We start from the raw sequence: 16,957 nt of genomic DNA, 5'->3' as shown, positions 1-16,957 counted from the left end.
GGTTTATCAATTTTGTTTATCTTCTCAAAGAACCAGCTTTTAGTTTTATTGATCTTTGCTCTTGTTTTCTTTGTTTCTATTTCATTTATTTCTGCTCTGATCTTTATGATTTCTTTCCTTCTGCTAACTATGGGTTTTGCTTGTTCTCCTTTCTCTAATTCCTTCAGGTGTAAGGTTAGATTGTTTGAGATTTTTCTTGTTTCTTGAGGTAGGCTTGTATAGCTATAAACTTCCCTCTTAGAACTGCTTTTGCTGCATTGCACAGGTTTTGGATCATTGTGTTTTCATTGTCATTTGTCTCTAGGTATTTTTTGATTTCCCCTTTGATTTCTTCAGTGATCTCTTGGTTATTTAGTAATGTATTGTTTAGCTTCCATGTGTTTGTGTTTTTTACATTTTTTTCCTCATTATTCATTTCTGATATCATGGTGTTGTGGTCAGAAAAGATGCTTGATATGATTTCAGTTTTCTTAAGTTTATTGAGGCTTGATCTGTGACCCAAGATGTGATCTATCCTGGAGAATGTTCCATGCACATTTGAGAAGAAAGTGTAATCTGCTGTTTTTGGATAGAATGTCCTATAAATATCAATTAAATCTATCTGGTCTATTGTGTCATTTAAAGCTTCTGTTTCCTTATTTATTTTCATTTTGGATGATCTGTCCATTGCTGTAAGTGAGGTGTTAAAGTCCCCCGCTATTATGTGTTACTGTCGATTTCCTTTTATACCTGTTAGCAGTTGCCTTATGTATTGAGGTGCTCCTATGTTGGGGACATAAATATTTATAATTGTTATATCTTCTTGGATTGATCCCTTGATCATTACGTAGTGTCCTTCCTTGTCTCTTGTAACATTCTTTATTTTAAAATCTGTTTTATCTGATATGAGTATTGCTACTCCAGGTTTGATTTCCACATGCATGGAATATCTTTTTCCATCCCCTCACTTTCAGTCTGTATGTGTCCCTAGGTCTAAAGTGGGTCTCTTGTAGACAGCATATATATGGGTCTTGTTTTTGTATCCATTCAGCAAGCCTGTGTCTTTTAGTTGGAGCATTTAATCCATTCACATTTAAGGTAATTATCGATATGTATGTTCCTATGACAATTTTCTTAATCGTTTTGGGTTTGTTTTAGTAGGTCATTTTCTTCTCTTGTGTTTCGCACTTAGAGAAGTTCCTCTAGCATTTGTTGTAGAGCTGGTTTGGTGGTGCTGAATTCTCTTAGCTTTTGCTTGTCTGTAAAGCTTTTGATTTCTCCATCGAATCTGAATGAGATCCTTGCTGGGTAGAGTAATCTTGGTTGTAGGTTCTTCCCTTTCATCACCTTATCATACCACTCCTTTCTGGCTTGTAGAGTTTGTGGTGAGAAATCAGCTGATAATCTTATGGGAGTTCCCTTATATGTTATTTGTCGCTTTTTCCTTGCTGCTTTCAATAATTTTTCTTTGTCTTTAATTTTTGCCAATTTGATTACTATGTGTCTTGGCGTGTTTCTCCTTGGGTTTATCCTGTATGGGACTCTCTGCGCATCCTGGACTTGGGTGGCTATTTCCTTTCCCATGTTAGGGAAGTTTTCGACTATAATCTCTTCAGATATTTTCTCAGGTCCTTTCTCTCTCTCTTCTCCTCTGGGACCACTATAATGCGAATGGTGTTGCGTTTAAGGTTGTCCCAGAGGTCTCTTAGGCTGTCTTCATTTCTTTTCATTCTTTTTTTTTATTTTGTTCTGCAGCAGTGAATTCCACGATTCTGTCTTCCAGGTCACTTACCCGTTCTTCTGCCTCAGTTATTCTGCTATTGATTCCTTCTACTGTAGTTTTCATTTCAGTTATTGTATTGTTCATCTCTATTTGTTCTCTAATTCTTCTAAGTCTTTGTTAAACATTTCTTGCATCTTCTCGATCTTTGCCTCCATTCTTTTTCCGAGGTCCTGGATCATCTTCATTATCATTATTCTGAATTCTTTTTCTGGAAGGTTGCCTATCTCCACTTCATTTAGTTGTTTTTCTGGGGTTTTATCTTGTTTCTTCATCTGGTACATAGCCCTCTGCCTTTTCATCTTGTCTATCTTTCTGTGATTATGGTTTTTGTTCCACAGGCTGCAGGATTGTAGTTCTTCTTGCTTCTGCTGTCTGCCCTCTGGTGGATGTCTAAAATGTTTTCAATTTGGATCCTCTGTCTTTGTTTTGGATTTATTTTCTTAGACGATGATAATCTTTTCCAATAAGGTGGGTGACAAACAATCCAAATCCTTGAACTACCAAAAAATGGTTTTACTTTTTTCTGACTCTTGAATGATGCACTTCAGCTACAGAGAGAATTCTCTTTAAAATGATTTTCCCACCAGCATCCAGTGTGCTGATGTCAATCTGATTCTCATTCCCTTCTAGCTAATTTGTTGGCCTTCAGGATTTTCTTCATTCTTGAGGTTCTGAAATTTCACTTATAGATCTGTTTTTGTTTTTTTCAGTCCATTTTCTTTAATATAGTATTATTTCTGTTCTGGGAAATGAATTTCCTTCTCTCTCTTTCTTGTGCATGCACGCTCATTCATTTTCTCTGCCACCCCCCCACCCCATTTCCCTTGTTCGTAGTATATTCTTCCCTCCAATCTGTTCTTTCAGCAACTCTTCTTAGAAAAATAGTGAAACTTCTGTGTATACTTTTGCGCTGCATTCTTAGAGAATGCCAGTGGCCCAACTTTGCAAGTTATTAATTCACTCTCACTGTTACAGTAGCCTGTTCCTCTGTCAAGGATACAATGTCCTATTCTATGCACATAACAATGCTTATTTTAGATCATTTTATGCCTCTTGTTGCTTTAGTAAGTCTGATTCCTCATGTGTTCATTCAGCAGTATTTACTAGGCACACAAGAGGATCCGGGCACTTTTCTGGTTGCTGGAGATTGAATTTGATGCCTCTGTCATGGTGTTAACTTTTCTCTTGGGTGTGTGATTATGGTAGCAAGCTAGCACATCCTTTTCTATAGGTGACAGGCTATATAAACATCCTTTACTTGCAGCCAGAAATATTTTTTTTCATGAGCAAAGTGTCTTAAAATTTGAAAAGATTGACATAAAAATCCAGTTTTCCTAATTCTCTTGCCCTTCATTACTAACTGACATCACTGGTCTCTCTTTTTTGTTGTTGTTTTTTTAACAGTTGGCTGAAGCTGAATAGAGGCTGCTAGGATACAGCATGTTCTCCCTATTACTTTAAGTCCGAATTCTTTTCCTCCTGCAGATGTTTACGTTTCAAATCCAACCCCATTCTAGGCAAGAGTCCTCTTATTTCACAAATGAGGAAACTGATGTTGAGAATGTAAAGCAACTTTCTCAAGGTCACACAGGTCATAATATGCAACAAGCAAGAACTCCAGTGCAGTTTTTCCTCTGCACTTTAAAAAGATTCTGCTATGTGTGGGGGCTGGGAGCATATGGGAAATCTCTGTACCTTCCTCTCAATTTTGCTGTGAACCTAAAACTGCTCTTAAAAAATGTCTTAAAATTTTAAAAAAGAAGAAGAAGAAAAAGCTTCTGCTTAAGACAGACCCCGCTCAGGTCCGTCAGTACTTTTGCAAGTGCTCAGACAAGTCAGGCAATATCAGTTACGATTTCTTTCTCAAAATCTTCCCACTGCCTTCTATTCCTTTGTCTCACTCTTGTCGGGATTGTCTCTGGCACTGCTATAATCCGGGCATTCCCTTTGCTTCTCCTCGGTGTTTAATTCCCACTTTCTGGACCTAAGAAGTTCTTTTTCTTTGCATTACTCTCACATTTTTTAAAAACACATCTTCTAGGAGCTTCCTAAGCTCTTAAAGGAGAAAAACATTCAAGATTTTGTGTATCTAATCATATCTCTATTCTGTTTTCACACTTGACTGATAATTTACCAGGGTATAAAATTCTACTTTAAAATAACTTCCCTCCTTAAATCAACTATACTTCAATAAAATAAATGTTTTAAAAATTAAAAAAAAACTTTCCTCCAGAATTTTAAAGCCATTGTTCTGCTTTCAGCATCACTGGTGATAACACCAGTGCCATTGTGATTCCTGCCATTTGTCTATGACTAGTTTTCTTTCTCTGGAACCTTTCAGAATCTTCACTTTACTTGTAGACTTAATATCTCACAATTATATGCCTTACTTGGCTTCTGTTTTTCATGCACTGAACTGAGCATTCTATGAGGATTTTCAGTTTGGAGAGACTAGTACTATTTCTCAATTTCACCCCCTCCATTTCCTTTAAAAAAATTTTTTTTTAGAACTTTTATTCTATATGTTAGATCTCTTAGATTGAGCATAATTTTATCTTTTCATCCTTGACTTTCATCTTTCTTCTCTGAGAAATTCTCTTCTAATTTAACCTTCTGTTGACTCCCATATTTCATTTTTAACATTTTTACTTTTGGAGCGCTCTTATTCTCTGATTTCCACAGCATTCTGTTCTTTTTTTGTGGATACAATATCTTCTTTTATTTCTTTGAGATTGTTAATCATAGTGTTTTTTTTTTTTTAAAATCAAGCTTCCTTCTGACTTACAGATTGCCTGTTTCCTCCAATATTTTATCCATATTCTTTCTTCCTTCCCCTCTCCCCTTTTTAATAGTAGCTTTCCTCCAGTGTCTGTTGAACCTTAAATGTACATTCATATTTAAGTGTGATGCTCCAAGATGCTGATTGGAAGATCTGGGTGGGGTAGCATTTGTTGACTGGTATATGATGAACAGTGAAGGTAGTAAACAGCCCTTTAAATTGTGGGTCCCAAGAGTCATTGTGAGGACATCTTCCTTCTAGAGCCATTCATCTTCTCTAGGAAGAAGTCCTGCCAGGACTGGTGGAAACAGTACATGTGGCATTTTGGGGAAGATGACCAAGGGTCCCAGAGGTCAGCCAGATGTCCACTTAAACCTCTTCTTTTCAGCCTATGCCTCACCTTGTCCTTTTGGGCTTGTACCCTCTAAATACTATCCAGTTTCTACAAAGGGTAAATCTCTTCTGCAAGGAGCAGGTTAGGGGTGGTTGGCTGATTTCAGCAGGGAAAAGAATCCTGCCAAGATTTAATTATCTGTATACAGACTTTCAGCCAATTCCCTGTTAACAACCACATGCTCCTCTCTCTTTCCAAGTTGCCTCCGGGTTCTTATACTTGTCTTTTCTTCCAAGAAGATGTTGAAGTATTTCCACTGCTCACGTCTCCTCTCTGCTTATGGTTTAATAAATGTTATACTCCTTTACTGGTATTTTAATAGAGGTTTGCTGAGGAAGAGAGATGGATACATGTTATCAATCTGCTAGAATGAACTAAAAATCTGGTTGAATAACTGTATCCTGTAATTGCTAGAAAAATCTCATTTATTCACTCCCAGATGCAATAAAGTTTGCATATTCTTAAACAGTCCTAAAAAAATAAGGAATTAATTAGTATCACATTTTATAAATTCTGCAACACAGAACTGTGTGAATCTAGGAAATCGAAAGCATCAACTTCTCCTTTAGCTAACACTTTTAAAATATAAATACTTTTACCATTTGCCTTAACTATATTTCATATTGAGATGGCATGCCTTTAAATAAAAACATCTTAAAATTGAAAACTAAAATTCCATTTTCATCTGTATATACCATGTGACTTTTCTGGGCACAGGCGATTCATGGTTTTTATGATTTATTTTTAGAGGAGAACACTAAAGAATGGAACAACCACAGCTTGTTACTTTGCAACAATTCACACTGACTCATCGCTGCTCCTTGCGGAAATTACAGGTGAGGAGATGAAAGGATGATCTACGGGCACATGAAGCATGTCCATACCATGCCAGCAGTGACTTATACTTGTGAGCAGTGCTGCCTTTTAATTGCTAGAATTTAAGCACTGCACTTCTTGCAAGTAATTAGGTATTTGTGTATCACTGTGGCCCTTGAGCTTTTTCTGTTGTTTAAGTAATTTGATTATTTACCTTTAGTTTTTGGCTGCAGAATGATGTGAATGGGTCTGAATTTTGTGTATTAATTTAGGGCTTTTTGGAGCAGGTTTACTAATTCTAGCAATAGCAACAGTTTATCTATCAGCAGATAGATCTTAGCTGTTGGCTAGACTCAGGGCACTATGCTAGATGCTGGGAACACAGTAAAACAGAAAATAGTCTCTGCCCTTGAGGAACCAGACAGGATTAACTGATTAATAGGTACATGCACTGATTAATGACTTTAGTAATAGCTGTACTGCTTTTACTAGATGCCTGGTATTGTGCAAAGAACTCTACATGGATTAGTTCAGCTCGGTTGCAAACAGCCTTCTGGAGCAGTTATTCAGGTCCTTGTGTTACAGATGGATAACTGATGCTCAGAGAGGTTATGTAACATGCCCAAGTCACACAGCTAGTAAGCAGAGCTGAGACTGGATTTACACTGATGATTCCAAAACTTGTACCCAGTACAGTGCCTAGCACACAGCAGGTGCTCAGTAAGTAAATACTGTTGACTGATATGCTGACACTACTGCTTGCTGGCCAAGGTAGTTTATACCAAAGACCTCAAGGGTGACACTGAAAGTAAATATTGCAAATTTTGGAGGAGACAGAATGAACCCAGAATTGGATCACCTGGGAAGATTTCATTGAAGGGATCTTTAAATTGGGCTTTGAAGGGAAGATAAAATGAGGAGAGAGGAAAATGCCTTTCAGACAGGAAAGATGACATGGGGGTATGGGTATGGGGACAGGAACGTTCATAGTGGCTATACAGGAGGCAGGGAACAGAGTAGCTGAACTAAAGGGAAGGATTCATGGCATGGTGGGATGGGAGAGGTTGGGCAGAGGGGATGGTTCAGTCTCTGGAGAGATTCAAATATGCATCAGACTCAAAAAAGTTTTCAGCGAGGTGAGGTATGTGATGAAGGTGGTGTTTTAAGGAAGAGTAATCTAATGGCCTGGTATTACAGTGAATTACAGGGGAGAGAGAGAGATAGAAAGACTTCTGAAAGACTCAAGACAGAGGGGGAGACATTGTTGAAAAAATGAACATTGCCTTATGTAGCATCAACTTTCTAGCTGAAATAGAATTCCTCTAGCACCTTTGATAAGCATGAGGTTCTTCAGTGCTGAGAACTGCTGGTAGGAGTAAGTAAAATCCCCCACAGATGATGATATTGGCACTGCTACACTTAAGAATAGCGACAGTATCTTTTCTAAGCCCTATGTGCCAGCCACTTTACATACATTATTGGGTATAGTCCTCATAACCCTGCACATAGCGGAGAACACTGGGCACATCTGGGTTTCGACCTTAAGCAAATAATATCCTTCATTCTGGGAGTAATCAGAGGAGTAAGGTGCTAATGGGAGAACCTTTACTACTTATAGAATTGATCGGGGTCTTGTTGTTATTGTTCTTAAATGGTGTGATGATCTTCTACATTCTCACTTATGTTTTTATAATGATTTTAATTTAAGATGTTTTAAAGAGGCTTAGGAAAGGTACAGTTTGGGAAAGAAACATGACTTTAGATTCTTTTTGTGTGTGTCTCACAGATAAATTCGGGCAGCGGGCATTTGTGGGCAAAGTCTGCATGGATTTGAATGACACTGTTCCAGAATACAAGGAAACCACTGAGGAATCAATCAAGGAAACAGAGAGGTATGTTTGTCTTGATTTGTCTTATGGATGGAGTTGGAGATGGGAAAAAGAAACCTCTTTAACCCAGGCAGAATGTGCACATGTATCACTGCCTGGGTTTGCCTAACTTGATGAAATTGATCTGATCCTAAGGAAAATGTTGCATGTCAGTACTATTTTTGTATATAAAATCATATTTTAAAGCCTCTGGGAACTTGTTATAGGAGTCCTAGGGCAAATCCCTTTATAAAATGAAGCATTTTTTTAAAAGTAAATGATTTACCCACTCCCTGTCCTTTGTTATAGACTGGGGCTTCTCCTGTAGATTAAACTTGCATTAAATGTCTGTGGCCGGCTTATTAAATTACTTTTGGTTGTGGGTCATCCTGTTGCTTGAGATCATTTGCTTTTGTTATGTTCTTTTTATTTTACATGGGGATATGCTAGTGATACCATAGGTACTTTTTCTGTATTTCTTTAATGGCTTTTCCATGGTGCCTTGAGGATTTGACAAGGAATTGTGTTGTATGACACTCAACATCCAAGAGATATAGAAGAAAATTCTTTAGGTTTAAATCTTGCCTAAGACCAAACATATCCTGATGCAAGTTTGAGAAGTCCAGCTTTTCTCCATTCCCCAGGCCTCCTTCACCTTAAGTGTGTCCTCCGTAAAGGGTGGCTTAGGTGCTTCTATGTTCCCATAGAGAGAAGGAAGCACACACTTTCCCTTTAGCATTTGGCCATATGCTCAACTTTTCTATGAATCTGTGATTGTGGGAATAGTGAACCCTGATTCACATTTTATTCTTAAACAAAGGATTACCAGAAAGCAGGAAGCTATAGCTCATAAATATTTCCAGCCAGGGCAGAAACAGTCATTTCATTGGCCCTACGGATACCACCATCCCTGCAGATATAATTGGTAAGATCACCATCCCTGTCACTACCCATTTCACAACCATGTCTGGCCTATTCCTTCTGCTTTACTCCAACATCCATGCCCAGTAGGACTCAGCCTTTGAAAATAAATGATGCTATTGTGATTTTGTGCACAAGCAGCTTTCACTTTAGGGAAACTGGGAGTAGAGAGCCCCATGGCTTCTAAACACCTCCAGATATATAGGACTCTATGACTCTGATATCCATGGAACATAACATACTGCAGTATTCCCCCAAACAGAGCTTAAGCTAGTAGAATGGCTTGAGTGCTGTGGGAATACTTGTGAACAGCCCGGCTGATGTTAGATGATAAAATTGCATTTCCCTGTGATTTTGCACTCCATCGCTCTGGCTGCAAATGAGAAAGCAGGGTAATTACTACTTGTTAATCCTTAATTAGTGGTGGTGAAACATGCGCAGTATTAGAAATGTTTACATGGGAATTAGGACATGTAAGTGTCATGTTTTCGTGCTTTTAAAAAATTAATTTTTTTTTTTTTTTTTTTTTGCGGTACGCGGGCCTCTCAACTGTTGTGGGCTCTCCTGTTACGGAGCACAGGCTCCGGATGCGCAGGCTCAGCGGCCATGGCTCACGGGCCCAGCTGCTCTGCGGCATGTGGGATCTTCCCGGACCAGGGCACGAACCCGTGTCCCCTGCATCAGCAGGCGGACTCTCAACCACTGCGCCACCAGGGAAGCCCTAAAAAATTAATTTGAAAAATGCCTAAATTTTCTAACTTCCCGTTTGTTGCTTTATTTCAGATTTGTGTCAGAAATGCTCCAAAGGAATGTAAGTAAACTTGTTCCCAGCTCGTTTTTTAATTGCCTTCCTGTTAGTTGTAGGATTTGCTATTAAGCTGTTTGGTAGAGGTTAGCCTGTGTATGTTTGGCTTATTCCATGCATGCAGAAGTATTTTCCTAAAGCCTTATTTTCATGGTGGATGCATCAACTCAGCTCAGGAAGGTCAGGCGTTTTTTACTTTCTCAGTGGTTTTCCCTCCCTCTCCTCTGGGACCTTCTAATTTCATAGGACAGGCCGGTGGGGAGGCAGGAGAGGGCTTCATGCATGTAGACAGATTGGTGGCAACTGGATGTTGTGGCATGGTTTGTTGACTACATCACCATTGGCTCTGGCCTCTTGTACCCCCTGATCTGGTCTGAAACACAGGCGTTGTCCAGCCCTGACACCCCAGCCAGACTGCCTTGGTCCATAGATGCATGGCATGTCATGTGGCCTGCAGGCACTGAGCCAGGCACCCCGTTCCACAGTGCCCTGGTGTTGGTGATCCTGTGAAGACAGTGCTGTTTTCTGTCCCACCCCCAGCAGGCTGGTCTATGGCTCTGCTGTGCAGTCTCTTAGATTTGCAAACCAGACTCTTCCCTCACCATTTTTTAAGGTCTGATTGGAAGCCATAGGAAACCTCAGTATTTCTTTCAGTCTAATCTTGGGAGACCTAGGTGCAGCTCTGTGGATCCTTATCCTCGCCGCTCTTCTATGAGTCCTTCTCTACTGCTCAGCCACAAAGGTGACATCAGAGCCATTCCTGCAACTAATTAACAGTCCTCAGGGAGGCCATCGCCAGCATACCACCCCAAGATGTAGAAAGGGAAACAGGCCACCACTTCAGTCTTCCCAGCACTCTCCCTTAAAATGTCTCCTCTGCCTCCTACTTCTCTTCATAAAAGCCACCCAGTCTAGGCCTGGTCTGAGCCTTCATGTGCCTTGCATTTGAGATGGGATCTTCTTCCATTGAACTTGGTGCTACAGAATATACCCTTCCTTGTTCTCATCCATGAGCCATTTCCGTGAAACCCAGCACTTCTACCCACTCCTGGAATGAAGGACTATCCCTAGAGATGAAGACATAAAATCATTTTGTGGTATGATATGCATTTCCTTACCAAGTGTTTTTGATTATTTCCAGTATTCTAGAGTGCAGCCCATAGTGACACCACGTTTTTCCCTTTCCTGCTCTGAGACTTTGTTGGGTGAACTTGGAAACATCGCGAAGACCCGTGATTTGCACATTCAGGTGGGCATTTGTCTCCTATTTGCCTCTGTCTAGACCTGCAAGACTTCTCTGTACCCTAAAGTCTGGCAGTAATCTCGTAATCTCCAATTCTTTTACTGAGATTATGGAGGAGGTGGGTTTCCCCTTTTCTCTTTTAGTTCTTTTGGTTGGCAGTTAACGTGACATAAAGCAGATTAACAGGAGAAAATCCAAATTAATTATGTGCGTACAGGAAATCCACATAAGTATGAAGAATTCCAAAGACAGCAAGGCAAGGTGAAGTATATATATATATATATATATATATATATATATACTGGACTAAGTAGAAGGAAGCAGGGGTCTGAGGTTTCAAGGGGAAATAAGGTAATTCACTGGAAGATAAAAAGAGTTAATATTTGGTAAACAAAAGTTTGCTGAACCATTCAAAGACAATGGGGCACACACAAGTTTGATCAAATGGGCTTTGCTAGGTTCCTCTTGTCTACCATGCCTAATACCTCACTACAGTTATCTATGGTAATAGCTCCTTCCTGGGACAGGCCTTCTATCTTAAATTCTTTTAGGTGGTAAGGAGGGAGTTCAAAGGTTCTTCCTGAGTCTTTTGGGCCTTGATTAGTTTTTAACTCAAAATAATCTACATGCCAGAGTGGCACATCTTGGGGGCAGCCTGCCTTTATCCCCATAAGATCTCAAGATACAGCATCATAGGACATAAGGTCCCTTACAGATATCACCTAAATCTAGTTCTTTAATTTTTTTAGTTACAAAAAGTTAAGAAACCTTAAGTTCCTTTTGCCTTCAATCTTCTCTGATCTGGCTCCGAGAGATGAGGACATCTTAAGTAACCAAGCAAGATCAATGGCAAACTGGTTACCTGTTCTCTGTAGGATACATTTAATGCATTTCTTTCCTGCTCTCTTTTATTTGATACTTTCTCAGTGTTCTAGTCCTTCCTTTTTGGAGGAACCTTCTATTATTTGAAAAGCAAAAAGAACCTAATTTCCACCTTACCAAAATGGATTTAAAAGCCCTTTTGTTCCAAGTTTCTTAATTTAAAATCAGGAACGAAACAGTATATCTTGGGCTTCCCTGGTGGCGCAGTGCTTGAGAGTCCGCCTGCCGATGCAGGAGACACAGGTTCGTGCCCCGGTCCCGGAAGATCCCACATGCCGTGGAGCGGCTAGGCCCGTGAGCCATGGCCGCTGAGCCTGCGCATCTGGAGCCTGTGCTCTGCAACAGGAGAGACCACAACAGTGAGAGACCCGTGTACCGCAAAAAAAAAAACAACAAAAAACCCAGTATATCTTACTTTTTCATTAAGCGGTTGCAATTAAGGAATAAAACACTTTCTAAATCTTCCAGCTGGGTTAAAATTGGTAGCTCCCCTTACCCCATCCAAACTTCTTTACATACTGCACTAAAATTCTCCCTCTTAAGAGCTATCTTAAAACAAAGGGCATGTTGGGGAAAGGCAACACATAGATCCTTTATCATTTTTTAGGGTGGAAGTGTTTATTTTTTTTTAAGATTTATCTTGTTAGGACTCATTAACTATTTTCATTTTTTCCCCATTTTTTTTTTTTTGATGGGCTGTGATATTCAATCCCACACCATTGCAGGGGAGGAAAAAGTTTCCTTGACCTATTTAGGGTCCCTGGCTGGGCCTGAAAACTAAACTGACAAAGCTAAACAGGAGAAAAGCATACAAATTTATTTCGTATAAGGTTTACATGGCACAGGAGCCTTTATAAGGAAACAAAGACGCAAAGAAACAGACCCGAGTATTTTTATGTTAGGTGTGGTGACAAGTGTACCGTCCTGGAGGAACATAAGTTAAGGAGTACGAGGTAAGTATAGTAAACTGGGGGGAACTTGGGAAACTTAGCAAGGCCTGTTTCTTCTTGGTTCCCTTTGTCTTCAGAGATAAGGATGCTCCTTTCCTCCATGTATAGGGCGGGCACCTCTCATTTACGAGTTTTATGACCTGTTTCAGGGGAAAAGGGTGGGGGCAAAATCAGAGTGACCTTCCTGCTTCTGCCATTTTCTCAGACTCCTTCAGCATAAAGTATTCAGTATTCCAAGGTGGCATATTTTGGGTTCGTGTGTCCTGAATCCCAGAAACACACAACAAAATCAAGTATATACTTACTGGGGTTGTATATATAAATGCATATACTCAAGTCTGTCAAAATGACACAAATCTCTTCTGATGCCCATGCCCATTTCTTCAGTGGTCTGGAGTTCCTCAAGGCCAAGGATAGAACTCATTCTGCAGGTAGAACATTCTGTTTTTAGTCCATTGCTGTTGTTTTCTTTTATTTATTTGGTTATGCATACTCTACCTCAAGGAGAAAGGGAAATGGCATTGCTGTTCTTGGAAGTGGTAACTTGCTCATGAGTTATTTCCCATAATATATGGTCATCACCAGTTGGTCAGAAATGATTTTTGTTTTAGGTGAGGGGTTGGGATGGTGACACTTACGTTGTGTCTCCAAAACACTTTATGCTGTCTCAGGTTTGTGGCGCCCTGGAGAAAGGACAGTGCGGGGGCCAGGACTCACTTGTTTTGCTTGCGTGTGGATTCTTATAGGCTCTTTCTTGACGACCGCAGGACTGCCTAGCTCTGTTATTTTCAAACTGTTTCCTGCAGAAGAACTCATCCTGGAAGCTGACAAAGGGGATAGAATGGGGTCAGGGTCCCAGAGTCCTAACCCTGCTTCATCCTGCGTAGCAACTTGTTTATGCTGTTTACATATTGAATTTCTATGATTTTTTAAATAAGAATAACACATCTAAAGCTAAAAGAATTTGGAAAATCACTCATCTATCCCAACCCTTTTATTTGAGAGATGAGAAAATGGAGGCCCAAAGAAAACAATGGACTCAACCCTAAGACACATAACTAGGGTCAGAACTTGGGCTAAAATTCAGCTTTTTAATTCCAATTTCAGGTTTCTATGAGTGAACCATGCTCTGTCCTTTTGATGGCCAATGAACTCTTCTTAAACGGCCAACACCAGAAGAAGCAGGTGACCATGAATAGCTAGGCTCTTGACTCTCTTCAAGGAGTACTTTTTATTGTTACTTATTCTTGCTATAGTTTGGAATTTGAAAAGACTTTGTCAGAAAAACATTACATGGGTTAGGGTTAGGATATTACATGTTCATATAATTATATTTTCATAGTTTCTTTGTCATATATATCTTATATAATAAGAATTGTTTCAAATAAAATACACAAGAATCTTCATTTTTTTTACATAGGCAAGTAGAAACCATCCATATCATTTGGGGGTAGGAAATATAATTTCTAATGGTATTTTACATTAAAAAATTGAAAATATTTCTTTTCTTTTAGAGCCATATAAGTGAAAATCGTGATGAAGTTAAAGCTGTGAAAAACTTATACCCTGGTTATAAAAACTACACAGATGTGTATGATAAAAACAATCTTCTGACAAATAAGGTAAGTTGTACATCATGATATAATCTATATGAAGTAGGGCGTATTTATCTAAATTTTAAAATCTCAATAGTAATCTTCAGACTTCTATAATACGCATGCATTTCCCAAACTAAAGTACAGAGTGTGCATATGCATGTGTGCGTAGAATTTAAAATGGGCCTGAAGTTTCTCATCCCTAATGAATAAATCATTAAATTTATTGGTAAATAAATCTAAAAGCTTCTTTGAGGTGGGAATGTTATGTGGTCCAAGGACATTTTGTCAGTATCCATTAGAATGTAAATGTGCATTCCTTTGAGTTAGAAAGTGTATTTCTGAAGATCCGTTCTGTAAGGACTATGAATAGGGATGTTAATTACATATGAAAGTTAAAAAATGGCTATCAGTGGGAAATTGTTTACATTATAGAGCATACATGATTAGAATTTTGTCCAACATTCACAAAGAATGAAGTATACAGACTTACAAGGAAGAGTGTACAGTATTGTTTGATATGTGTGTATACGTGCGGGTGCGTGATCACTTAGCAAACACTGTCTGAAAGACACACATTGAACGTTAAAAGTGATCCTTCCTGAGGGAGAAAGCAGAGGGCTTTTTACTTTTTATTTTTAAACACTCTAAGATTGTTTTGTAAAAGAAATGAGTATTACTACATTTATAATTCAACAAGTTTAAGTTAATGAAAATTAATATGAGTGAGGAGACACCTCATTACAACAATATACCCCCTGGCCTTGGTATTTAATGAAACGTATGAACTGCATGGAGAGTTTAACTGTTACAGCAAATAAATTCTTAGGGACTTTGTGCTCAGAGATCTGAATGTGACTGATTTGAAAGGTTAATACTCTGCATAGATCTTGTTTATGCTACATCATAATTTTCATCCTCCTCTACATATATTTCTATATAATTGATAAATTAGCCTTCAATTTGCATGTTAATTTTACTTGCATAGAGGTCAACTGGACCAACCCTCATTTATTTTATAGATTAAAAAAGAGAAAAAGATCCACAAATGTGTGAGACTTTCGTAATCCAATGTTTTCACAGGCCTTTTCTGAGGTGTAACTCGTACACAGTGATTTTATACATACAGGTAATGTTCTTGTGAAGATGATAACAGATAAGTCACAGCTTTTATGTGCACCTATAATATCTTGTTGTGAGTGACGACTGACTTAAGCATTTTTGAGTGGTAGACTCCACATAGGATGCTCTTCTCTCCAGACAGTGATGGCACATGGCTGCTACCTTTCCGAAGAAGAACTGGATGTATTCAGGGAACGAGGAGCATCCATCTCGCATTGTCCCAATTCTAATTTATCGTAAGTAGGCAATTATTGATTAGTAGATTATGAACGTTTGGGTTGCAAAGTAGCAGCCAAATACCTTTGTTTTCTCAGTCATTCCTCCAGTATCTCTCTTCTGTAGTTATGTTCAATTGGGATGTGAACTAGATAGAAGGATACCTACCTATACTGTACTGGGGAGACAGCACTTAAAAGAGGCTATGTTTTGCAGAGTATGCATTTGAAGACCACCACATCTCTTAAAATTTCTGAGTTTGCACAAAACAGAACAATAGGAAATAGAGTTCAAAACCAATAGACTGAGAACTTAGAGCTAAGGACCGAAAGAGTGGGTGTGCCAACCAGGTGTTCCAGAGAGAGTGTACTGACCTCTTATTACTTTGTGTTGTACAAACTACTAGAAATGTGCACATTACCAGAAATGGTGCAATGCTACTAGAAGCCAGCACCCTTCAGTAAATGTCATGCTGCTATATCTGACGAGATGCACTTAGGAGGGGCCTTGTCCTACTGTAATTCACCCAAACAAAATTTTTATTTACACCTGGTTCTTAACATTTGAAAGGTTATAGATGCATAGGGAATCAGATGAAACTTGTGGCCTGTATCTTCAGAAAAAAAAGCCCATAGACATAAATATGCTGCATCTAATTTCAGGGAATTCATACATTCCATAATGCCAATCCTTGGACGCTAGGCTAAGAATTCATGCTCCACGATAAGATACAGAAAGGATTTCTCATTTCTTGTGTTAGTTGGCCCAGAACAGAGCTAGAGGCAGGTTGGAGTGCATCATTCATATATTCATTCAATAAATTTACTAGCTTCTGCTAGATTTTTTTTTAACATCTTTATTGGAGTATAATTGCTTTACAATGGTGTGTTTCTGCTGTATGACAAAGTGAATCAGCTATATGTATACATATATCCTCATATCTCTTCCCTCTTGCATCTCCCTCCCTCCCACTCTCCCTATCCCACCCCTCTAGGTGGTCACAAAGCACCGAGCTGATCTCCCTGTGCTGTGCGGCTGCTTCCCACTAGCTATCTTACATTTGGTAGTGTATATATGTCAGTGCCACTCTCTCACTTTGTCCCAGCTTACCCTTCCCCCTCCCCATATCCCCAAGTCCATTCTCTAGTAGGTCTGCGTCTTTATTCCCGTACTGCCCTTAGGTTCTTCATGACCTTGTTTTTTTTTTCTTAGATTCCATATATATGTGTTAGCATACGGTATTTGTTTTTCTCTTTCTGACTTACTCTGTATGACAGACTCTAGGTCCATCAACCTCACTAAAAATAAGTCAGTATCGTTTCTTTTTATGGCTGAGTAATATTCCATTGTATATATGTGCCACATCTTCTTTACCCATTCATCTGTCGTTGGACACTTAGGTTGTTTCCATGTCTTGCTATTGTAAAGAGTGCTGCAATGAACATTGTGGTACGTGACTCTTTTTGAATTATGGTTTTCTCAGGGTATATGCCCAGTAGTGGGATTGCTGGGTCATATGGTAGTTCTATTTATAGTTTTTTAAGGAACCTCCATACTGTTCTCCATAGTGGCTGTATCAATTTACATTCCCACCAACAGTGCAA

At 39.1% G+C, this 16,957-nt stretch overlaps 1 protein-coding gene across 1 annotated transcript in view; it reads left to right on the top strand.

Annotated features, from left to right (window-relative positions):
• The window catches only part of GDA (guanine deaminase), a 126,429-nt gene that overhangs the window by 66,724 nt on the left and 42,748 nt on the right, over positions 1 to 16,957 (top strand). Inside the window, exons 4-9 of the mRNA XM_024126878.1 lie at positions 5,684 to 5,771; positions 7,538 to 7,643; positions 9,324 to 9,351; positions 10,487 to 10,594; positions 13,935 to 14,042; positions 15,276 to 15,373. Of these exons, the coding sequence (XP_023982646.1) occupies positions 5,684 to 5,771; positions 7,538 to 7,643; positions 9,324 to 9,351; positions 10,487 to 10,594; positions 13,935 to 14,042; positions 15,276 to 15,373 (536 nt within the window). The remainder of the gene's footprint in view (positions 1 to 5,683; positions 5,772 to 7,537; positions 7,644 to 9,323; positions 9,352 to 10,486; positions 10,595 to 13,934; positions 14,043 to 15,275; positions 15,374 to 16,957) is intronic.

This window comes from Physeter macrocephalus, chromosome 9 (genome assembly GCF_002837175.3).
Source record: "Physeter macrocephalus isolate SW-GA chromosome 9, ASM283717v5, whole genome shotgun sequence".
Classification (NCBI taxonomy): Eukaryota; Metazoa; Chordata; class Mammalia; order Artiodactyla; family Physeteridae; genus Physeter; species Physeter macrocephalus.
This window is presented reverse-complemented; position numbering and strand designations above follow the sequence as displayed.